Consider the following 25,478-nt stretch of genomic DNA (forward strand, 5'->3'; position numbering starts at 1 on the left):
AAAGAAAGAAATTGCTGAAGGAAAGTCATCATCAGTGGCACTACAGCCAGCTGTGGGCCCTGACCTCCTCCAAAATCTGTCTCCATTCCTTCCTGCACCCTGCGGCTCTTCTCCAGTTCGTCAGGCCAATCGCTCTAATGTCACTTTCCACATCATCCAGCCATCTTAATTTTGGTTGGCCTCTGCTTCGTCCTTCTTCCGGAGTGCTATAAGTAATATTTTTTGTGGTGCAATTATCATTCATTCTGTGCACATGGCCCAACCATTGTAATCTTCTTATTTTTATGAATTGTGCAATATTGGGTTCGTCATACAGTGCCTCTAATTTGTGATTAAAGGAAAGTGAGGGAATAAAAATTACAAAAAAAATCTATGATAGCTTTATATTCTGGAAAGCGGTTAAAAATTGCCCAAACAGTAATGATAGCGGATGTATGACACCAGTAATAGGAAAAGATAGAAAATGGTGACTAATGAACTAAGAAACACGTTAAAATAAATAATTAAGTACTTGTTTACAAATATTTGGACCTTTCCGATTTTTTTTTTATGTCTATTTAACCTTTGAATTTAGCCAGTACTCAATTTTCTTATTTATTAATTGCTGATAAGACAATGCACAGATAACTTGCAATTACTACTTATATGTAGGTAGAATGAAATTCACACTATTCTAAAATATTGATTATTCATAGCACTGTATTTACTCATAATAAAATCATTTTTAAAATGTCTAACAGTACAATTTATCAGTTTTAAAAAATTTACATTAATTATAAATTATTTTCCATGTTTACATTGGTATAATATACAGGGATCGGCACTCTAAGTGTTACCAATTTAAAATTCTGTAATTTTGTTAATTTTGATTTTTGAGATTTAAAAACTTCAGTATATCGTAAAAACATTTCAATTTTAAAAAATATATGTTATTGTTCGATGTAGCCACCTTTAGCCTGGTTAAAAGCATGGAGTCTGTCCAAGAAGGCTTCACACGCTGGACGAATGTGGGCTGATGGTATTTTGTCCCATTCTTGGCGAAGAGCAAGGCGTCGAGCATCTCATATTTTTTAGCTGATACTTCTAGAATGGACCATATGGAAAAGTCCATTGGGTTTAAGTCCGGGGAATATGGAGGCCACTGTTGTGATGAAATAAATCTGGGAACATTTTCTTGTAAAAACATTGGGTTTCACAGGCTTTATGGAATGGTGCCGAGTCTTGTTGAAACCTCTAATGGTTTCTACCGAATTTTTAACGTGCCCAACACATCATTTAAAATCTTTTCACGGTAGATTTGTTGATTTACCTTTACGCCATGTATAATGAAAACGAGTGGTGAGCGTCCTGTGGCAGTTACCGCGGCCCAAACCATCACTGATGCAGGCGCTTGCTTTCGCAGAGCAATTCGCTGGTCTAAATTGTCTTTTAATTTGCACTGTAACTAAACATGATCGTTTTGCTTATTTACATATTGCTGAACCGTATTTTTTTTTTCAGAAAAGATCAAATTTTCTAGCTCGCCACCAACGTGCAAGTGTTTTAACACCTTTGCTCTTGCTAGGCAAACTGCATTTTGTGCAGGCTTTTTAATCTTGCACTTTTTGTATTTTGTAGGGCTTCAATCATAGTTAATTTTTTAATATGCGCCCCATGCTACGAGCAGACACATTGAGATTTTTCTCTAATTGAACTGCAATATTTATACTTGTGGTTTTTATTTTTTTTACTAAGTAACCATTATTTATACACAAGTTTTAAAATAACATACAGGTAACCCTCTTATAACACAGTCTCCAACAAACACGGTTGTGTGTAATTTCTGTAACCTAGAGGATAAAACATGGGAGTCCACTTTTTGCCGTTTTGAAGTTAAAATGCAGAAATTATTGCAATAAGCTATTTTATACATTAATAAAATACTGAAGTCAACTTTCGTCATAAGAATGCTTTTTTATGTTGAAATAAAAATCTACTTTGTTTTAAAAAGTTCACTTTGTTTTAATGCAAAAAACATAATTAGTCCCGGATACGCTATAAGAATTAATACATATGTACTTTTATTATCAAAATAGTAGTTTTTTTTGTTACATTAAAAGTTCTTTATAGATTAAAATTATCTTATTTGGTTCAAAAATCACCATGTTTTGGAAATCGCACATTCACAAAATCTTATTTCCTGAACATTTCGTTCAATGTGACTCCCGTGGTTTATCCTCTAAGGCACAGATATGATGTTAGTACATTGTACATAATAATTTAGAATAGCGTTTCCCAAACGCCCCAATTCCCGTTTCCCATCTTCAATTATTTGATGGACTTGATTGTGCCACGTCTTTCTCGGTCTACCTCGTTTTCTGCATCGATCAACATTCGCATTGCAGTCCAAACCAACGCAGCACCCCTTGATTCTGTCGATAATGCAAGTCTCAGCCTTACATAGTTCACGGATCTCGACATTTGTGCACGTATCATACATCATTTTACCACACATTCGCCTGAGGGATCGCATTTCGACAGCATTTAACCTACTTTCATCATTATTTTTCCAATTCCATACTCCGCTCCCATACATTAGAGTTGGCATACCTGTTAGTATATAACTTAAATAAATATTACTGTTTAGTTACTACCTCCGATGGGACATCTGAGCCTTCTAAATACCTCGGCTTCCTTATTACTTTCTCAAACAAGGTCTGCATTGATCTTTTCCGTCCATTGTAATCAAAATAGTTTGAGAATAAACCACGAAATCAGTGCTTTAACCCTGTTATTAGTCCACTTTAAATGATAACAAATGTCACTTAGTGTTTTTGTTTCAAGGTACTTAAAACTATCTAAGTTGATTTATAATTTTTGTGAATGTTAGGTTTCAGATTTTGATAACCTCTACTTGGATATGAATGGCATAATTCACATGTGCTCTCACCCTGATGACGCTAATCCACACTTTCGGATAACGGAAGAGAAGATATTTGCCGAAATATTCCACTATATCTCCTACCTGTTTCAACTCATTGGCCCTAAAAAGATCTTCTTTATGGCTATAGATGGAGTAGCTCCCAGAGCTAAAATGAATCAGCAGAGAGGTCGCAGGTAAAATCTATACCATAATATATCTATATTCACCTATGAAAAAAGAACATAACGCTAACGGCTAATATAATAATTACTATAGTACTAAAAAGGAGAATATAATCATTTTTAATGTTTTAATTTGAGAAGTATTGACAAATCATGAACTTTGGTTAAACCACCGGAGCTACTATAGATACAGCTTTATTTTCCGGGGTTTATAGAGCAGGATGCCTCATACACACTCAATTTTTTATACCGAAGTATGGGGGGGTGATACTAAATGTAGTGGATCATGGCAAGAAAAGCATTAACTGTCACGAGTTGTTTACAGATTTCGAACAGCGAGAGAAATGCAGCAACAAGAAGAGAAAGCTAAAGAGAATGGGGAGAAACTACCCGAAGGCAAGCGGTTTGATAGTAACTGTATAACCCCGGGAACTGTATTCATGGCTCGACTGCAGGAGCAGTTGAGGTACTTTGTCAAGCAGAAAATATCTTCCGACAGTGCATGGGCCAAATGCCGGGTTGTTTTATCAGGACACGAGGTAAACAATGTTATTCACTATTTTTATATTGTTTTGTTGAACATAAATTCTGTCGTTGAACAACTTGTAACATATTGATAATAATAAAGAAAAATGGCTAAAATATTTGCTACACCCATAGGGTTTCCGGATTCGATTCCTGGTGAGATCACTAAAATTACATGTGATTTTTCTCAACCAGGTTCTATGGTGTGATTCATCACTGTAATTGGGGGTCTGTTGTGTAAAAAAAATAAAAAAATGATTTGTAGTCCTAGTAAACCTATTAAAATATAGTCAACTATTAATTTGTTATTTCATACTAATACATAGTTGACTAGTAGTATCACACATGCTACTTCTGAAAATATTCAAAAATACCTTTTGGTATTTTTGAATAGAAATTGTCTTTTTTTTATTTTATTTTATTTTTTTGTCTTTTCACAATAAACATAAGTGATAAAACGGAGTATTAAAAAAATAAAGCATAATTACATAGCAATGAATTACATATTAATAGTAAAAATAGTAAACAAAAAAATCCCACAAAGGCATGGTTCGTGGGTAAATGTTAATTAATTTTTTCTCCCATAATAAATAATGGACAGTTATAATATTTTTGTGTAACATAAGAAAGAAAAAATAAAATATTCTGTAAAAGACAATATGGTATTTTTTTTATAGTAATTAAAAAAGGAAATAAAAAATATTTAAAAAAATACAAAAATATTCCTTATTATTAAAGGGCAACAAAATAAATGAATAAATAAATAAATAATTTGAAGTCTTAGAACAGTGATGGCAAACCTATGACCCGCGGATCAGACACTGACCCACGCAGGCTTTTTATATGACCCATGTGTTTATTTTTATTGACCTTTTTCTTTATATCAAGTTAAAGAGACAACAATAAAAAATATTTTAAAAATAAAGTACATTCTGTCAAATCAGGTATTTTATTTGCCAGAGTCAAAAAAACAACAACACATCAATTATTCTTCCAAATTTATTAAATCTCCTTAAAAATAGGCTCCTTCCGAAGCGATACATTTTTTCTAACAAACAATCCAGTCATCCATGCAATTTTTGTAGGAATCGCCTTGAGTTCCCCCTGTGAATTTATTTTATGTCTTCAATCATGTCACAACTAGTTCCACAAAGCGATAATTTAAGTTTGGGAATAGAAAAAAGTCACAGGGAGCCAAGTCAGGAGAATACGGGGGTTGTTAGATGACATTCGTTGAGTTTTTGTTTAAAAATTCATTCACAATGATGGCTTTGTGAGACAGTGCATTGTCGTGGGCAGAATCCAAGAGTTTTTCTTCCGGAAATCTGGCCCTTTTCTGGGAATGTTCTCTCTTAAACGTTTTGATACCGCTCAAATAATATTGTTTATTCACTTTTTGGCCGTCAGGAAGAAATTCCGAATGAACAATACCACGAATATCGAAGAAAACAGTGAGCATTATCTTGATTTTCGAGTGACCACTTCAAAACCCTCTTTGAACGCTTTTTAACACTCAGATGCTCTTGTTCTCGATATAGTAAAGTCGCCGTAGGCTTTCTGCAACATTTTCAACGCATCTGAACCTGAAATTTTGTTGGCAACCCAAAATTTCAGACATTTTTTTTTTTCCTTAGTAATAATCGGAACTCGCACTTGAGTACAACCAACGTTTTTGACTGCTGACAACAAACTAAATGACAGATCGCGCTTAGCGTCAATACAGAGTACAGTTGTGCCAGCTTAGTGGAAAAAAAAATCTGGAAAATCATTTACGCGGGCCTTTTAAATTACTCGGTCCCGAAATTTATTTGGCAGAATGTATACCTATCTATCTAATGTCGAATTAAAAACAAAGTATTTGCAGACGGCCTTTGTGTACTAGCTCGGAGATGTACCAGTACTGAACCAAATGCCTTGTCGTACGCGTCTAGAAGTGTTTAATAATTCAACATTATTTTAAAAAAAAATATTAAAGTTTTTCAGCTACAAATTTTAATGGATATTTCTCATAACGAATCTAACCGCACTTTTGACAATTGTAATATTTCATTAATTCCAAATAAATACCTACTTACGGTTGTTTAAAATCCACAGTATCTATGATACATAAAAAATGATAATGAAAAGCGAAGGCTGCTGTGTTTGATTACATGAAACAATCAGATTAAACTATTTAAAATCGAACGCTGCTCTTTGTTCAAACGGACCAATCAGATTCGAATATCTTTCTTTTTTTTTAAAAGAGAATAACCTGCTAAGCCTCTATTTAGAGGCTTGTCAGCAGGTAGGAAAGAGGGGATATGGAAGGAAGTAATGAAATATACATCACAACACCCGGACCAATGAAAAAAAATCTTGCTTGGATTTTTTTTTCTTGCAACTGGCAGGAATAGAACCTGCCGCGCCTGTTTCACAGTTGGCCGTCTAACCAACTGCGCCGCAGTGCCTGTCGGTGTGTAATATTTAAATGTAATTGTATCCATCGTTAAAAGTGAGAACCAAAAAAAAGACATTTTCAACCGTGAGAATGGAGGGAGACCTCCCTTAGAGAATAATAGAGTGTATGAAGTTATATTTCGAGATACTATAACTAGATTGTACTGTGTATTGTGATTCTAGACTCCAGGTGAAGGTGAACATAAGATAATGGAATACATTCGTTACCTTAAAGCTCAGCCCGACCATGATCCCAATACAAGGCATTGCTTGTATGGCTTGGACGCTGATCTCATCATGTTAGGATTATGCTCTCATGAACCCAATTTCTCACTTCTAAGAGAAGAGGTATGTATTTCATTTAATCTATACTTTTTATTATTTATATTTTAGCCAATTCCATTAATAACATATATTAATTACAACCAAATCCATTCTCAGTCTAATACATATGTACAAATCTTATTTATTTAAATTTTCAAAGAATTAGTTTTTAATGGTGCTGCCTAAAAATGATTTAAAGACAAGTACTTATTATATTTTGAGGTTTGACCTGAGCGATTTAAGTATTGTGAATTGAAGCGAAATATATTCCTTTATTTCAAACAAACAAACCATCACGCCGTTTCTCCGTATGGGTAGGCAGAGAGGATAGAATGGCACGTCACTCTGTCTTTGCATACAGACCTCGCTTCATCCATATTCATACAAAAACATTGCAAACATGCACGCACACTCTTAACATGTACATATTCAAGTATTTGGTTTCCTTTGTTTACTTTTAAGTATTTCAGGTAAATATGTTGCGTAAGAAAAACAAGGTTCAGAATGCAACTTGTTTAGAGAAATATAAATAAAATGTAATTTTAGGTGAAATTCGGAAGGAATGCACAAAGGCCCAGTTCACCCGATGAAAATAACTTCTTTCTACTTCATTTGTCTCTGCTGAGAGATTATCTAGAACAGGAATTCTTGAGTCTGAAAGAAGACATGAAATTCGAATTTGACATGGAGAAAGTGATAGACGACTGGGTTCTGATGGGATTTCTGGTTGGAAATGACTTTATTCCCCCCTTACCCCATTTACATATACACAATGATGCTTTGCCTTTGTTATATGAAATTTATAAGAAAGTTGTAATTAAATTAGACGGTAAGTGAATCTTTTATTATGAACAAAAATATTTTTAAAGGAAAAAAACCCAGCAATATTATTTCACTGTGGAGCTGAAGACAGCTAACTGTTAGCTCTATAACAAAATTGGTCATTATTTTCAACTTTTCGATAAGAGATAATATATCGCATTTTTAGATGTTTAAAATAAATTTGTGTAATTCTTTTAGGATACATAAACGAAGGTGGAATTTTAAATTTACAGCGATTTGAAGTATTTATGAAAGAATTATCTAAAGTAGACAGAGATAATTTCCAGGAAACTTTTGCCGATTTAAAATATTTTGAAGCTAAAACCGGTAGAAGACCAAATGAACATGAGCGCAAGAGTGTAAGGAAAACTCCCAACATTTCATCAAATAATTACTTTTTAAAAATTATTTACATTAATTTTCCCTTTTTTACTACAGTATAAACATGTACCTGATGATAAGGAAACATTTGGTGTTAATGTAGAAGAAATTAAAGCTGAGGGGACCAAACCTCTTTCTGCTTTTCAATCTGACCTACAAGCCCTTATTGATTCTACTAATCAAATGGTGAGTATACGTATTCAAAAGTATTTTTACCCTGGTACATAATTAACAACAAACATGTTTATAAAACAATTACATGCTTCAACAAACAAATAGATCAGTTATTAATCAAGTATATATCCCACCAATGATAATACTATATTATTTATTCTATGGTATTTTATTAGCCATATTTTCAAATGACTAATTTTCATGCATGTAATGCATACAAATGTATGTCATTTATGTAACTAATACAAAATATAATAACATTTTCTTTGAAATATTATATAGTTTTACAAATTATTTAAGCTTAGTTATTGTGTTCAACTGAACTTCGTAATAATATAATTAATGTTTAGAATAGGTGTTAAGGGGCAGGCTTGCTGTTGAAAAGAGAATATCACCATCGATATTCATTGGAATAAATTAGTTTAAATTGGATTCATTTATAAACAATATAAATATTCTCTAAAATCTGATATTCACGTATTCACTAAGTAATCTTTTAGTTCCGTTAAAGTTTGTAGATTTGAGTATGGGGTCAACGATTTAAATACTTTGCTATAATGACTTATAGTAAGAAATATGATATTCAGTATATCTGGAAATTTCAGTTTCTTTTTTCTATTACTATCAATAGATTTGTGGAGCTAGTTTGCAAAATGTGTTTATTTGTAAATCTGTTTAAGAGTGGCAATAATTTTTCATATTTCTAGGGTTTAGAGGAAGATGGCGATGATAAAGAGTGGGGTGATATTCCCACTGATGAAGAGGATTCTAGTGATGGTACATATGATTTTTAAAGTCTTAAATTGGGTATCTATATGCCGCCCTTACAAATATATAAAATTGACACCTTTTACAGGGAAAAATACTTCACAAAAAATCAAACACAATTTACATTGCCAATCAAACAGTATAAGTTCTCAATTACTCTAGAAATTCAGTTTTTCAAGAATTGTGGGGTAAAACAAATCTGATAAATTATGACATATGTATATGTATATATATATGTCATAATTTATCAGATATATATATATATATATATATATATATATATATATATATATATATATATATACATACATATATATATATATTTTTTTTTTTAAATTGTACTTTTATATCTGTAAATTGTTTATAACCTCTGTATATGTAAAAGCCCTTAGAGCGTTATTAAATAGATATTTATTTTTATAACTAAAGTCATGCATGTATTTTGTGTATACATATAATATTTGTACTATTTGTAAATTGGAATATTTTATGCGCAAAATAGTTTTCTAAAAAACAATGAAAGTGAAAATCTACCATAAATATACCAGTAATACTTATGTAAACAACTATTTTTATTCCAAATTTATTTTGAATATTATTTGATTTTTGACTATTTTATCACAGGCGTAAATTAATGATTATATCATATTCCGGATGTTTTACCTTGTGAAGGTATTTACAAACCGAGAGCGGTTTTCACAAAAATAAAATCACTGGTGTGTATTATATTTTATAATCTGTAATATTATTTTATTATTACCAAAATATATTATTACAATATTATTACATAACTGAAAAAATGCGACGAAGGAAATTCCGAATGGCACTATTTTGTGTTGAAGTTTTCTAAATGATTTGGTGGATTGTAATAAATATTTTCATGAAAAATTCATGTATTATCAATTTGATTTAGATATAAATAAATATTTATTTTATGCAAAAATAATTTCTGATATTATATGTTTTTCCAGAGAGCGAATCAAGTCTTTTCAATGCCGAGTTTACTCTACACAAACGCGATTATTATATCAACAAATTGGATTATCCTAGTGTAACTGCGTAAGTTTTACACAAAAAAAATTGATTTTAAAAATATTTTTTACATAGTTAATTTTTCAATTTAACTAATATATTATTATTTGAAATTAATTAACATAGTAGGTAATTGAGTATGTTTTTCTTTTACAGAGATGTTCTACGATCTCAAGCAGAATGTTATGTGCGCGCCGTTCAATGGGTTCTACATTACTACTACCAAGGTTGTGCGAGTTGGTCTTGGTTCTACCCCCACCATTACGCACCTTATATATCCGATGTAGTTAACTTCAAAGACATGAACCTGATATTTGATATGGCTAAACCTTTCAAACCATTTGAGCAGGTTTGTCAGCCTTTTCTTTATATCAATCAATAATAGTAACATTTTATTCCCGTTCCATTTTGCAGATAATGGAATACTCAATTGGCCATATTATCAAAGTTACAATAAATTTTAAGTAATATATAGTTTTGAAATAAAGAAGACAATATATAGATATTTTGAACCTGAGATAGTGGATCTAAAATAATAAAAAGTAAGGTTAAATTAAAGTGAAATTTTGGATGATGGAGCACACCCGGAAATAGAGGAAAGCTCAGAGTCCTATTCCACTGCCGCCACAATGTGGATTCCCAGCTTCCATGCAGTGTGGAAGGATGCAGCTTGGACTGTATATTTTTATATTTGTTATAGTTACTGGCTGTGCTTCCATCTGCAAGCAAGGACCTTCTCCCGGAGCCATTCCACTACCTGATGACAAATGACCACTCTCCCATACAGAACTATTATCCCTTGGAATTTCAGACAGATCTCAATGGAAAGAAAAATGAATGGGAAGCTGTAGTGCTAATTCCTTTTATAGATGAGGTATTTACTATAAATCCAAATCATGTACATGGTAATTGGAATGCCAAAACATTATAAATGAACTATTTTATTGATAAATAATAATGGATTTTTATGATTCTAATAATTTATGACTATTAATGTATAAAAACATGTTTTCATAAATGATTTTTGGTTTTAAAAATGGTTCATATAAAATGACTCGCCATTGGCATTACGTCATCCCCACTCATTTGAAAAGCACCTACTTAGCTTATCACTTTTAAATGCATATTTTAAACATGTCTGTAGTATGCAACACTACTTGGTGATTATATCTAGTTATGTTAGTATTTCTATCTTTGCAAGCTTCTATTAAAATGCTAATCGGCGTGTGAATCCACCACACCATATATTTTTCGCAGTTTTGGTGATTACAATCAAACATTTTTGCTAGAAATAAAAATAGATCTTTCTGGTGAAGACTTGCAGCATTAATTTTACGTAAAGTTTATAGCTGTGTTTATGACCAAAACTATGCAGTGACATATAGTTGCCATCAACGATTTCTTCATCTTTTTAAATAACCACAAAAAAAAAACAATGACACCATTTATAGAGTGCATGGTTTGTGTTGTATTGCACACTACTTTACCAATTTTATGTTGTTGGTTAGTTTATTTTGCAATTAAAGATTTTCAGAAATGGGTTTCTTCTTTTATTAACAATATGTGTAGTAAATCTAAATATCAAATGGATTTTTTTCTTTAGGTTAATTTATTGGAGGCTATGGAACCATTTTATGAACAGCTTACTGAAGAAGAGACACAGAGAAATACTCATGGCCCGATGCATATTTATGAGTATACATCACAAGACTTAGGTATGGGTTTTTTGAAAATCTGCTTTTCATAGTTTTTTAATGTGAAATGAAATAATATTAGCCAAGTTAATTGTTAATAAAATCTTAATATGATTTGTAATTTTATTTGTGTACGAGTTGTTTCGGTACGAGTTGTTTTAGTTAAAATATTTTTTTTTCTCCCACTTACCCTTTTCCCATAATAATGATCGTTTTTCAATAAATTTAATTTACAGTAAATCATAGTTTTTAAAAACTTTGCAATCAAAGCGCCTACACTTTTATAAGTTTCTTTGGTTTTGCATATTCGCAAAAAAAACTTTCACATACCCCTTACTACATAACTCACAGTCAGTACTATTACCTTATTCTAGTTTTCCTGTATGCCAGTGAAGTAATACAGTGTTAGTTTAAGATCGGGACCGCAGCCATTTAATTTTTACAATTATTAGTGTAGTTCTTTGATTTAATATTGTATTGAGAAAAGACCTTTTATCAGTTTTATCAGAAATGTAACCATATTCTAGTACACTGAATCTTCCATGTAATAAATTAAAGCAGGCCAGAGGGTTCTGTTAAAGTCTGTTATGCAAAAATGTATTTTCCAATAAGTTTCTAAAAAGTTTATAATATAGAAATAATCCTACAAATATATACACATACGTAGGAGAATGCCGAGCTCCCGAATACTTTCCAACTGTGAGGTCGTGTCACGCAAAGGAGACAAAAGTGTGGCTCAGTGAGTTGGCCGTTCCTCCTGGGAAGGTGGTCCGAGGACCTCTCCCCAACCCCACCAGAGGTCTTCTATATCCTGGGATACCCACACTTAAGCACATCAACTTTAAGGTTCATTACTTATACTTATTTTTTTAATTGGGTTGAATTGAAGTCACATGAATATTATTACCATATTTTTTTTTCCCATAAATTAATTAATACTTTTATAATATTTAAATATGGTGAATGTGTATTCTGTTGTCTAAATTTGATTAAATTGTTTTTTGGTAGTCTCACTTCACAAAAGCTAGAGTGAAAGTATTCGACAATCCGTCGAGAAACGACAATTGCATACTGAAGATAATCCACGACAATAGTGCGGAGCCTGACATTAAAACCATTGCTGGCAACCTGCTGGGGAAAGTAGTGTGGGCTGGGTGGCCACACCTGGTGCAAACTAAGTAAGTTTACTTAAATTTCAGATCATATTAGAAAATAGGTCGTAACTTACCTTATTATCAAAAATTTGCGACGGTACATTGATGCCAACGTTTAATATTTTTGTCCATGCACTTTTCATAGGCCTGCAAAGGTATGGCCTTTAGCTCTCGCAGCAAATTCTCTTTTATGGCTTCAATTGTCTCAAAGCGTGTTCCTCTTAATAGTCTTGGGAAAAGAAAAAAGTCAGACGGGGCCCGGTCTAGAGAATACGGTGCTTGGGTTATGGGATTGGTTGAATTTTTGGCCAAAAACTCCGAAACAATTTACCGCTGTATGAGACGGCGTTTTACCGTGGTGTAAAATTTTGGGACGAGGGGGGCAGTGACGCGTTTCGTACCCAAAACATCTCAATGATGAGATGCTCAATAACACAGCAAGCTCTCAGATTGGTACACATCGATTTTTCAACACGATCTGCTTTGCTGATTTGATGTTTTATTCGGTATTTGACATTGCTGGACGTCTAGTATGTTTATCATCATCTAAGCATTCACAAATGTCTTTAAACCTCTTATACCATTCGTATGCCTGTGTTTTCGACATACACGATTCTCCAAAGGCTTTATACATAATTTTCAATAATTCGGCACACGAAATTTCATTAGCAAACAAAATTTGAGGCACGCTCGTTGTGCTAATTTTTTATCTATTGCAAAAATCGCCTCACAGAAATTTTTCAACTCACTCAAACAGACGCTGACAGAATACTGAGCATCCAATTGTCGTCAAACTTTGATAGATTGTCAAAAACAGTTCTGTCAAAAAATAATACCGATTGGTGAGACGCGGGCAATTCAAATTAGAAATTCCCGTTTATTTTTTATCATATGGCATGTACAGTGTGAAAACACCCTTTTAAATAAATATTACATTTCAACCATGTCAGGAATCGAACCCGAGACCTCTTGCATGGTAGGCAAACACGCTGACCATTACACCATGAGGCCGACATACGTTAACACAAAATGAAAAAATAAACTGGTCTACGTAAATCTATTTGAATGATTTTTTACTTCATTATATATGTATATACAAGTACAGCAAAACCCCTGTTTTACGTTTTTCAAGGAAGCAACAAAAAAGTGTAAAACTGAGGAAAACTCTAAATTGTGGAAATGAAATATGTATGAACAAAATTAAATTACATAAAAATATAATTATTGTACTAGACTATACTAAATATACTGCAGAACTGTCATAATTAGGGATTATTCATTTACCTATGATTTAGTTAAAGTTTTGTATTTTTTCAAGCAATACTGCAATGTGTTATTTTTTATTGAATTAAAAAAAAACATCTTAAAAAATTTTGTGTAGGTACTCGACCTTAAAAATACAAATTTGAATTTACATAAAGTTCATACAACGATTTTTTCCCTAAATATTCGCAAATTTTATTTGTATGGTATCACTTTTTTTAGTATGGCACCACAAAATTCCAAATGTCATTTACATCGCGGCAAAACTGTTTCACACTTTTATAATAACTGTTTAAACTATCTTCTTTTCACATTATGTTTATAATTCAAATAATATTTCTATTGCCAAATTTTTAAACTTTCTGCACCGTAATTTATTGATGTTAGGACTTTATTCTTCCTAAACATGCGTCAACTGCATGTCACTATTTAGTAAAATTAGACACTTATACAAAATGGTCAATGAGGAACTTCAGCCCTACGGGAAATTGGATACAAAAAATGTTTTCTTACGTGGGGTAAAAATTATAGCATTAAATTGTACGCCAAAGTTTCTTGAAAATGTACAGAAAAAATAATAAAAAATATTTTGATAAAAACGCACTACTTTAAATGACGTCACTGGTTCATGTGAATCAACCTATGATCTGAGAGCTATGGAAGATTTCCGGTCTGCTTGTCGCTTCTGGACCAATGGGAAGAACTGAATGAGAATAAGCGGAAATGAACCTCTGACGTTACACGCGGAGTTCTTTCAGAAATACAAAACTTTGAAAAATCGTAGCGCCGATAATACGATATATAAAAATTAAAAAAAAAAATTTTTGACTTAGTTTAACAGTCTATTAACAAAAAAAAAAAATTTAAAAACCACTGAACTTCCTCATTACACTGCACCTACTCTGAATGTAGTTTGAGACAATAATGTACACATTTTTTTATTAACCTCAATTTTATTCTCCATTCACGCTGCGGCGCGCGGCTCCTCGTCTTTTGACAAATCGAATGAGTTTTTAAAATTTTCAACGTAAAACGGGAATATTTGAATGAGAATGTATGGAAAAAATGAGACCTAAATATTTCGGTGTGAAAAGCGAAAAAACATAAAAACGAGATTTTACTGTAGTATAAAATGTCTTGTTTTCAATATGTGTTGAAATAAATATTTATGGAATGTCAATGTCCGTATCTTTTCTTTCTCAGGGTTGTAGAGGTTTCGAATCGTTCTGTTATATATAAATACACTGCTGAATATAAAGAACATAGTTCTATTGAAGATGACGTAGTTACATCTATATCTGAAGACACAACCAATATAAAGCAATGGGAGTTGCAAAGTAGGACAATTGTTGAACAGTAAGTTATATATTTACAAATAATTTTATTTGCCAAAATGCCTAACATTAAATACTCAATAATTTTAAAAACGGTCATTGCAATTTTGTCTAAACATAATAGAAATGTATATTTTTTACCTTTGTAATTTCAATCCTAAACCATGTTTTCATACAAAATATGGATTAATTACGTAACCGAATTGTAGACAACACAAAACAAAATTATAAACTGTTAAAACATTAAATTTAAGTATAAAGAACAAATATTTATTTTATGTATAATTTATACTTATTAGTGTTTTGTTACTCTATTTTAATGTCTAGTGGTATTTTTATTTAGATAATAAGATTAATTTGTATGTCAATTTGCAAACATGCATGTACCTAACCCCTTTTGCAATATATGTCAATCTTAATAACTCCCTAGGGGGTGGAATCCAGTACTTGTCTATGAATATTTTTTGATTTTCTATTTTCAATAACTCTTTATTACTATTTATTAATTATAATATGTTTTCTTGTATTTTGTATTTTATCTATAAAAAAATTACAACAATATTATTTTTTCAGCAATTCAAATCGCTTAGGAATCGATGTTGGATGTGTGACAATTATAGTACACGCTGTCTCATTAAAAGGTGGGTTAGAAAAATGAAACTGTGAAAGGCTAAATAAAAATGTTAAAAAAATACTGCATAGCTGTATTTTGAAAATTTATAGGTGCAAATCGAGATTATGGAATTCAAGGGAGCTCTATAAAATGAGCAGTCTTTGATGAAATCATTAAAACGTTTTCGATATTAAGAAGATTACTCACACTTCACATATAACAATGGTTAAGTAGTCCCATAAATATGAAATAAGTATTGTAGTAAAATAACAAATTATTTAGTACTTTGCGTTTTAAATTTATTTCTGAATCAATTTATTTTTATTTTAAAGGAATAACCCGCTAAGCCTCTATTTTGAGGCTTATCAGTAGGTGGTATAGAAGGGATGTGGAAGAAGGTAATGAAAAATACACCACAACACCCAGACCAATTGAGAAAATAATCTTTCTTGGATTTTTTTCTTGCAACTGGCGGGAATCGAACCCGCGACGCCAGTTTCACAGATAGCTGTCTAACTAACTGGGCCAAAACAAAAAATTTATTTCGACCACTGCTTACCGCTAAAGCCATCTTCAGGAAAACGCCGGAAGCAAAGTTGTTCAACTAATATTAATATTAATAATTAAAAATAATTTGTATTATAGTTTGATTATTTTTAATTTTTAAAGTAAAATTTACATTCACTTTTTAACTGGTGAGTTTGTTGTATGTAGATAATAAATATTTCTTTATCATCATTTTTTGTTGAACTGACAACACTTTGGATAATTACTTTGATAGTTAAGATAGATAGATTAATTCTTTGTATATTTAGTTTACAATATGTAACTTAGTTTTGTTTCGAACATACATTGTATATCTTAATTTAATTAACCGTTTATATACCAATCCATAAGGGTTTATTTAATAAACCTGTCGATCAATTTAAATAAAGAAACACTGTCAAATTTCACGATGTTATTGTTCTATAAATGATGGAATTACTGGCAGGAAAGTTAGAGTTTAACAGGACTTAAAAAACTTTTTTCTTTTCGACTTCATAATTTTATATAACTATCATATTTGATCCAAATCAGGAAGCAGTGATAAGCCGTGGCGTGAGCAAATGAAAGCAAAAACTGGAAGACATCATTAAAAAAATGAACCTTTTTGATATAAGTCACCAAGGCCCCCGTTGAATACGATAATTGTCATATTGCATTGGTTGGCATATTTGCCCACCATGCTTGAGGTCCTGGGTTCGATTCCTTGCAGGGTGGACGTAAAATTTTGTTTTCAAATGTGGTTTTACATTTCAATATTTCATATTGGACTGGCAGCTGAAGCTCGACTCACCCTACCTTCCATGCTACAAAAATGGTCGAGATGTGCTGGGATCGGAGTACTAATGCTGCGACCCATGCACCACCAGGTGCGGATAGGAAAATGATGCGGATGACAGATTGCTTAAATTCTGTATTCTCGACTTGTCTCTGAAAATGTCCCAATAGTGAAATTTTCTTAGCGATATACATATTTGAATACTATTAAATGTTTGGCCCGCTGCTTTTATAATTTTGATGTTGTATATTTATTGATGTTTTCTTGTTTCCATCAGAGGGATGAGAAATCAAGTTCTATTCGTGATCTGTACATTTTATTCTCCTTTGTAGGTTATCAATTCATAATTGGCCCCAGCGGTAAATTGGTAACGGGAGCCAAATGGTGCACGGTGTCTAGTCCCTACCCTTTGCAGGCTGTACTGCCCAAACTGGATGTAGCTCCACTGTACTCTACTCGTGTCATGTCCGCCGAGGAAGCTCTTCCTGCCGGAGACAAGGTGTTCATCAAGACTGGACCATACTACGGATGCATAGCGGAGGTATTTACATTAAATTTCTAGGGCTGTATGCCTCATGAAAAACATAGTAAAATTTAATTTTAAGTTTGATGAATATTAGGTGTCCGCCGGATATTAAGCTGCTGTTTGGTATCCGGCCAGATAGTGAAATTAGACCAGATAGGCCGGATAGTTACCGGATATCTGTTTCATCTCTAATTTTTAGTGATATCATAGACTAAAATGTGATGCCATGTAAATAAAATTTCCCCCTCATTGTATGTATTTTATGCAAATAATTTTTTTTATTTTCTTGTTAAGTTTTAGTATTTACATATAGAGTTATTTAAATTTGTTGTTTTCAAAATAAACTTTAAAAAAACCACATATATATTGTTTAAAAAAGAATACAAAATATCGAGATCTGTTTAATGAAATCATTGAAAATAGGTAAAAATATCCAACATTCCCAATTATGTCAGCTTTTACAATAATGAAAAAATTTCTCACGGTATATTTATACTAGAACATTAATTTAGTTAAGAGCATAAATTTAATTTTTATGTAATTATTTTTTCTATACATTTTTCATTTCCTCACTTCAGCGTTTTCCTCAGTTTTACACTTTTTTTGTTGTTTCCTTGAAAAACATATAGAATGGGTTTTACTGTATTTCCGATGTTTACGACCACTAAAGTGTCTAAAGGGATGCAGATCTCATGTGCAGTGTGTGATGTGCAGAAGACTAGAGGCTAGTTGATAGCGGACAGCTGCGTTGCGTGGTGGAATTCACACGGAGAGTGTATCCGGAGGATTTCGGTGACCAGGGATATTTTTTATTATAATTTATCAAAATCATGAAAAATCATACACAAAACTTTACTACTCGTATTCTTACTGATTGAGAGCACATTTTTTTGATTAAATAATATTGAAAAACCCATAAAAAAATGCCCAAATAGTGACTTTTAAACTGGGTATAATCTGACCCACCACCGACACGAGTGAATTATTTTGAGCCGGTGAGTTTTAAAAGTTAAATAACGCAACTTAAGTTTTAGGAGAGTACTTTTCCCATCGACGGGTGTTAGAAAAACTTTAGGCAATTTTATTCAAAATAATAAATTGAGTGACACTACTAACAATGTATTTCACAATAATTTATGTAGATTATATAACTTCTTTAAATGAGTGGGCCATGGTTGGTTTCACCTTTATTTTATTACTAGATCAAATACTTTTTTACCATATACATATTTTAATTTGACTTGAAATTATATTGTAAAAAATGTATGTTTTTAAAGTCTATTAAAATGTTTTTAGCGTTGTAATTCCTTGTACTAATTTGAATAAGACAGAAAATATTATGAGTAATACTTTCAACAGATAGTAGACTCTAGCATGGTGCAGAAGCTGGGCAGGGTAAAGATCTGCGTCTTTATGGAACCCGAGCCCACGGTACAACCCCTCTCCCCTCACGGAGCCCCGGCCCAAACCTTGTACTTTCCCACTGGAGTTGCGGCTGCCAAGTGTGGTATGTAATTACCTTTTCCATCTAAAGCGTGTATTTAGCTGATGCGATACGTTTTCTGTTTACTCTTAAATAAATTTATTGTATTTTCTACTCTACATCATCTATTTAGCTGCTGAAAAATATGGTTAAAAAATAATAACTAAAAGTTGAAACATTTGACCACAATCTTAATTCTTTAAATATAAATACATATTTTAAAAATTATTTTAACATTGTGGGCTTAGGATGTGTTTGGGCATTTTTTTCTTCATCAATTTAGGAATGTGAAGTTAAATTATTGATCCACAGGTGTTGCGCCATTCCTGTTTTCCTGTTTGACAGGCTGTATCTTTGTGTCCACTTCCAACAATCCTGACGCTGGCAGAGGCCCGAGAGTCAACATCGGTCTTAATATCAAATTTTCTAGAAAGGTGACTAAAATATACCTACATAGCTTATTTTTTATTTGATAAAAAAGACAAATAAATTTTCTTCAACATTCTTGGAAGAGGTTCATTTCAATTTATTTGCATTGAAACAATGTATACCATCTAACAAATAGTTTCCAATGAGAAAGTTTGATGCCACCAGAAATAGTATAATTTATAATTATAATTTTTGGACATAACAGATAATTCAATTGCATGGTGAAACTACTTTAAATACACATTCAAATGTTGTCATAAGTGAGTGATGAATGCATGAGTCCACCAATCATAAACAGCCGTAGAAGACTGACTTGACTGTAGTAGGAAAGATTCCATAGATTTTGTAGAACAAATGGGAGGGAAAATCGCATTACTAGTAAAAATGTGTGTGTCTTTAAAATAGCAGTGCAGTAGCAATATTATTTAAAAAGTACAATATATAAATATATAAAAGGCAATGTTCCTATGTGTGTCCTCTATAAGTAAATAACTACTGGACCGATTTACGTGTTTTTTTCTAAAATGATAGGCTTTGGCCTGGGTATTTTTATAGCTCTTAAAATCTTCAATCTGATCAGTAGAAAATAATGTTAGGAGCTTAAACGTTTTATTCATCGACCCACCAGGGCTGCATTCGACGAGAATCATGTTTAAAAATAAAGTAGATGTTTTTTAAAAATATAAAATAAAAGTTTGTATTTGAATATTTACAAAGAGCATTAGTTTTTTTATGGATCCCAATCATATTCTTTCCCTAAATTTCTTAGAATTTCTTCCCATTTATTGGTGACAATACCTGGTAGTGTCAGCTTTTGTTTCTATCACGTTGTCACGATTGCCCCGACAAATATGTTTATTTATTTCATGGTTTTAAAATGTAAAGAGGTTTATTGTTTCAGGTCCCGACTAGGTAGTAAATTCCTGTGTTTAGCAGGACCTTCTTTCTTACATGTGTTATTTTTTATTAAATGATATTTAAACAATTCAAATCAAAAATAATAATACTAAATAATTAAAAATAAATATAAATTAGAAAACATTCCGATAATAATAAAATTGAAGCATTAATATAAATTGTGAAATATACCATTAATAATTAAAAAACAAAACATAAATTAAATATTAATAATAATTAGAAAGTTGAAACAAATATAAATTACAAAACATTAAAAAAAATATATAAATAAAAAGAACAGGATGATATTTGAAAATTAAAACTGACACAATTTTTATTCATAGAAATAAATTTACAGGATATAATTTATCAGGACATAATATATCCCTACTTGTCTTTCTATACGCATATGTTTATTGCTCCAAATAATATTATGAAGACATCCATACGTGGCGGAGGCTTTATTGGTCTGCTCCCTAACTTCGGAGTACAGATAATTGTTGCTCGAGATTTCTACGCCCAGGTATTTGAATGACATAACCTGTTCTACTGGTTCGTCACCTATAACCAATTTGCGTCTCCTGGGTTGTTAGGATATAATTAAGCTCTTTATTTTGTTCACTGAGATGCTCGTGTTAAACCTTTGTGATGCTAGGTGAAACTTGTATAGCATTCGTTGCAGGTCATCTTTTGATTCTGCTACTAAGGCTGCATCATCGGCATAGCATGTAATATTGATGACCTTATCACCCATCCTGTAGCCTAATGCCAGAGAGGCCACATCTTCCATGATTCCATCCATAATCAAATTAAACAGGGGCTCAGACCGTCCCCTTGTCTAATCCCACTGGCTGCGGGGATTTCCTTAGGACAGTTCACCGTCCACCTTTATCCTCGTTCTTTTATTGGAGTTTATATCCTGGATAGTTTTTTTATTGCTGGTGATATTCCCTTCTCTGTTAATACCCCATCGAAAGCTTTGGTCAGGTGGACAAAGCATACAAACACAACTTTGTTATATTTAATAGATGTTTCTTTGATCTGCTTCATGACAGTGGCGTCAGTTGTGGAACGGTTTCTTCTGAATCCCCATTGCTCGTCGCCAAACATTCCGTCCGTAAACATTCTTCTATTGATTCAATATTGTACTTTTTGACGATATTTGAAGTCTTGACTGTTTTCTTAGCGATTTTACCTAAGACTAACATATGGTCCGATCCTACATTTGCTGACGTTAAAGAACGTGTGTCAATTATTTGTGTAGGGTGAAAAGTTCTGTTAGTAATTATAAAATCATTGTTTTTTTTTTATCCACTAAAAAAAGAAAAGAAAAAATATCAATAAAATACACCAGTGCATTAGATAAAATAAAAACAATCTGATATCTATTAATTTCTACCCAATTTTTCATATTTTTGACATCCACTCCTAAGTGGAGCATGTGGACATCACCAATAGAACTCATTACTTACTACCCAATAGAAAGGGAAAATTAATTAAGTACTTATTTCTATTTTAAAATATTCCAATAGCATGCGTACAATGTTACAATCATGCGTACAATGAGATTTCTACCAATGTTGAATAAATTAATGAGTTCTTATGTTACTAGTTAATTTGTACATATATTTCAGAACGAAGAGTTGGTTGGGTACACACGCAGAGTGGACAACCGTTGGCTATATTCCCAGAAGGTTGTTGATTTGATGGTTGCATATGCTGAGAAATTCCCACAACTTTTTCACAACTTTAATCTGAAAAAAGGACAAGATAATTTTACACTGAATGATTTATTTCCTGACTGCACTGGGTAAGATTTTTTTTTCATTTGAAATTTTTGTTTCTGAACAAAAATAATAAAAATATGAATATATATGTACGGGGGCAATCTCAAAAGTAAGGTCTCCTTTATTTTTTGAAATACTTGTTATATTTGAATTATAAAGATAATGTGAAAGGAAGATAGTTTAAACAGTTATTATAAAAGTGTGAAACAGTTTTGCCGCGATGTAAATGACAGTTCGAATTTTGTGGTGCCATACTAAAAAAAGTGATACCATACAAATAAAATTTGCGAATATTTAGGGAAAAAACCATTGTATGTATTTTATGCAAATTCAATGTTTTTTTTTCATGTTTTTTGAGGTTAAGTACCTACGTAAAATTATTTAAACATGTTTTTTTAAATTCAATAAAAAAAACACTCGAGTATTGATTGAAAAAATACAAAACATTTAAATGAAATCATAGGTAAATAATAATAATCCCCAATTATGGCACTTTTTACTATTTATCTGCAGTATATTTAGTATAGTCTAGAAAGATAAATATATTTTTATGTAATTTCATTTTTTCTATACATTTTTTTTTTTTTCACTTTAGCGTTTTCCTCAGTTTTACACTTTTTTGTTGCTCCCTAGAACAGGGGTTTTACAGCATGTATGTTTTTATTACCTTTTAACAGTCACTATAAAGGGTAGATTTTTCTAGTTCTTTTTTTTTCAATTGAAGATCTTCCACGTTAATGATGGTTTGCGGGGGATCATTGAACATTCTTTGAATAACGCAATTTATGTACATTTTTATCATTTGAAATAATATTTTTTTTGGTTCGTCTTTTAGGGACAGTGTATTAAAAGAAGTATGCGATTGGTTGAAAGCTCAACCTTACAACAGTTGCTCTGTGAGAAGTTGCGATTCACTGGGATTAGAGCCGGAACAAATAGTGTATATACGGGACACCGTTGCCTCGCAACAAGCTCAACTAGAAAGTGAAAGGAAGAGATTAGCTCTGCAAGTCAAACCTCACGTTTTGTATAAGGTAAACAAACCGTTGTCATCCTACTTACTAGGCATAGTGTGTTACCTGTCTTGTGCCTGCGTAACCGAGAGCACAGCCCCATCAACAATCAGTACCCAAATTTTCTTTTCATATTTTGAACCGCGGGTCAGAGGTCTGAGGCTCGAATCCCGCTCTACCGCTATTTGATTCCCGCTTTCTATCATTGAGTTATTTACAACTTGTTCGAAATGGACCCCAAAATTGAAATATTTAGGTAAATCATTAAGACGCAAATATTTCTTTAAAAAAACGCCATGTTAAAAACTTGTCAATATTTTCAAATGTAATTTGTATGTGTTTTTGTGAAATAAACGATGCGTAAAATATTATTAATAATGTATCAAATTTCAGCCAGAACTTCACCTCGGTACTATTCTACCTGACACAAGTGTTGCTACTTTTAACTTGTATGATAGAGTTATTAATGTCAACCCAAAGTCAACTGTGAGTTGTTTTCTTTATATTTATTCTGCTTATGTTTGCTAATGACGGGTCATAAGCCCTGTATATTCCTAAAATTTCATATTCCCTTCTCAAAAAGGTTCTTTGCAAAAATATTGATGCTGAAAAGGAAAAAAAAAACTACGAAGTTACATTTAGCCAACTTTACAGGAGAGCTGATTAAAGTTTGCATATTTTTTCAAAAATTAATGACCAATCTCCTGCTTATTTTATTGGCGTGATTCTTACAGAATTAGAAAGCTATTATAAATGGTAAATTGGTAGCTCGAAGTATCAGCATGTACCCCATCTAATCTGCTCTGAACTCTAGGCATTTATTTGCCTTAAGACCTGTCATTGGCTGGTTTAATGTATTTTAAATCACCAAAGTAAACATAAAATACCCATCTTTCTTACACAGGCCTCATTTCGCTCTTCTCCATGTTATGGTTCAATATTAATTTAAATATTAAGACTAATCTTTGTAAAAATAATTTTTGTTTTCATTTATAGGTGCCGCTGGGCTTAAAGGGAACTGTGATTTCAATCTGTCAACTTCAACCGAGAGGCGATTCAGTTAGCCTGTCAGACAAGTTGAACACGGAGCCGATATACCAAATACTGTTTGATAAACCATTCCTCGGAGGGATTAATTCTGACGGAATTGGAGATAATAGAATGTTTAGGTATGTTCTTATATGAGTTATATCATAACAAAAATGGAAATCTCAATTTCTTTAAATGTTCTATAATAACAAATGAAAAATAAAATGAATTCTTATAGCTTTTTTCATCACTAATTCAGGTAGCTACACTTTCAAGTAAGAGATTTTATTAAACTCAAATTTTCCTTTAAAAATTGTAATGTTAAATATTATTAGATAGATGATTTGGTCTATGTAAGCAATGAAGGACATTTCGCCACTCAACCTCGCCTACGGCTATCACAAACAGATATTAGTTTACCTTATGAGCTTAGGCAAGCTAAGATGCCAAGATGTTTACCTAATGTTTTTTTAGTTTTGTGATTGGAAAATAAAGTTCACTGTATTGACAAATATAAATAATTCTCTTACCGTCTCTTTGTAGTCGAGAGCCAGACTTTGAAATATTTTAGCTAAAAAAATGTCTAAATGATAATATTTCAAAGTGAATTTATTATGCGCCTTAAGAATATATACAGTAAAACTTCGTTTTTACGTTCCTCGATTTTACATTTTCCTGCTTTTTACACTGAAATATTTAGGTCCCATTTTTTTCCATACATTCTCATTAAAATATTCCCCCCGATTAACGTTTTTTACGTTTTTAATAACCCCGGTTTTACGTTGCAATTTTTTCATAACTCATTCGATTTGTCAAAAGACAAGCCGCACGCCGCCGCATGAATGGAGAATAAAATCGAGGTAAAAAAAAAAGAAAATTATTGTCTCAAACTAAATTCACAGTACGTGCAGTGTAATTGTCCATTTTGTTTAAGTGTCTAATTTTGACATTTTACTAAATAGTGACACGCAGTTGCCGCATGTTTAGAAATAATCAAGTCTACATCAATAAATTACGATGCAGAAAGTTAAAAAAATTGGCAATACAAATATTTATTTATTTTACACGGCATAAATTGCCTTTTACGCAATACGAAGAACATACAAAATATAATAAAATAATTAAAATTGCGTTACTATACCAATAGTAAGCAAGTAATACCTGTATGCAGAGACAAACCTTAAGGTGAAGTAAGTACATTCTATTGTCTTCACCTTCGGGTTATTCTCTGCATATGAGATTAGAATGTACTCTCCTCACCTTATGTGTTGTCTCTGCATACAGGTATAAGTGTCATTCTCTTGGTTTGATTCCCGGCGTGGTTGACGTGAAATATTTATTTAAAAAGGTGTTTTTCCATTAGAATATTTCAAAGTCCCTGGACTGGCA

At 32.0% G+C, this 25,478-nt stretch overlaps 1 protein-coding gene across 2 annotated transcripts in view; it reads left to right on the plus strand.

The window, feature by feature from the left end:
- Positions 1-25,478, plus strand: part of pcm (5'-3' exoribonuclease pacman) — a 41,293-nt gene that overhangs the window by 1,959 nt on the left and 13,856 nt on the right. For both annotated transcript variants that reach the window (XM_088238654.1, XM_088238655.1), the window contains exons 2-23: positions 2,870-3,096; positions 3,410-3,623; positions 6,229-6,393; positions 6,916-7,198; positions 7,390-7,550; positions 7,630-7,758; positions 8,454-8,523; positions 9,486-9,573; positions 9,703-9,895; positions 10,247-10,420; positions 11,150-11,261; positions 11,908-12,086; positions 12,249-12,418; positions 14,861-15,013; positions 15,565-15,632; positions 17,258-17,466; positions 18,811-18,958; positions 19,247-19,368; positions 21,895-22,070; positions 22,883-23,081; positions 23,454-23,546; positions 24,057-24,229. In XM_088238654.1, coding sequence (XP_088094780.1) covers positions 2,870-3,096; positions 3,410-3,623; positions 6,229-6,393; positions 6,916-7,198; positions 7,390-7,550; positions 7,630-7,758; positions 8,454-8,523; positions 9,486-9,573; positions 9,703-9,895; positions 10,247-10,420; positions 11,150-11,261; positions 11,908-12,086; positions 12,249-12,418; positions 14,861-15,013; positions 15,565-15,632; positions 17,258-17,466; positions 18,811-18,958; positions 19,247-19,368; positions 21,895-22,070; positions 22,883-23,081; positions 23,454-23,546; positions 24,057-24,229 — 3,506 coding nt within the window. The remainder of the gene's footprint in view (positions 1-2,869; positions 3,097-3,409; positions 3,624-6,228; positions 6,394-6,915; positions 7,199-7,389; positions 7,551-7,629; positions 7,759-8,453; positions 8,524-9,485; positions 9,574-9,702; positions 9,896-10,246; positions 10,421-11,149; positions 11,262-11,907; positions 12,087-12,248; positions 12,419-14,860; positions 15,014-15,564; positions 15,633-17,257; positions 17,467-18,810; positions 18,959-19,246; positions 19,369-21,894; positions 22,071-22,882; positions 23,082-23,453; positions 23,547-24,056; positions 24,230-25,478) is intronic.

The sequence above is a fragment of the Micrasema longulum genome, unplaced genomic scaffold, assembly GCF_059751315.1.
Source record: "Micrasema longulum isolate JH-2025_06_02 unplaced genomic scaffold, ASM5975131v1 h1tg001939l, whole genome shotgun sequence".
Lineage (NCBI taxonomy): Eukaryota > Metazoa > Arthropoda > Insecta > Trichoptera > Brachycentridae > Micrasema > Micrasema longulum.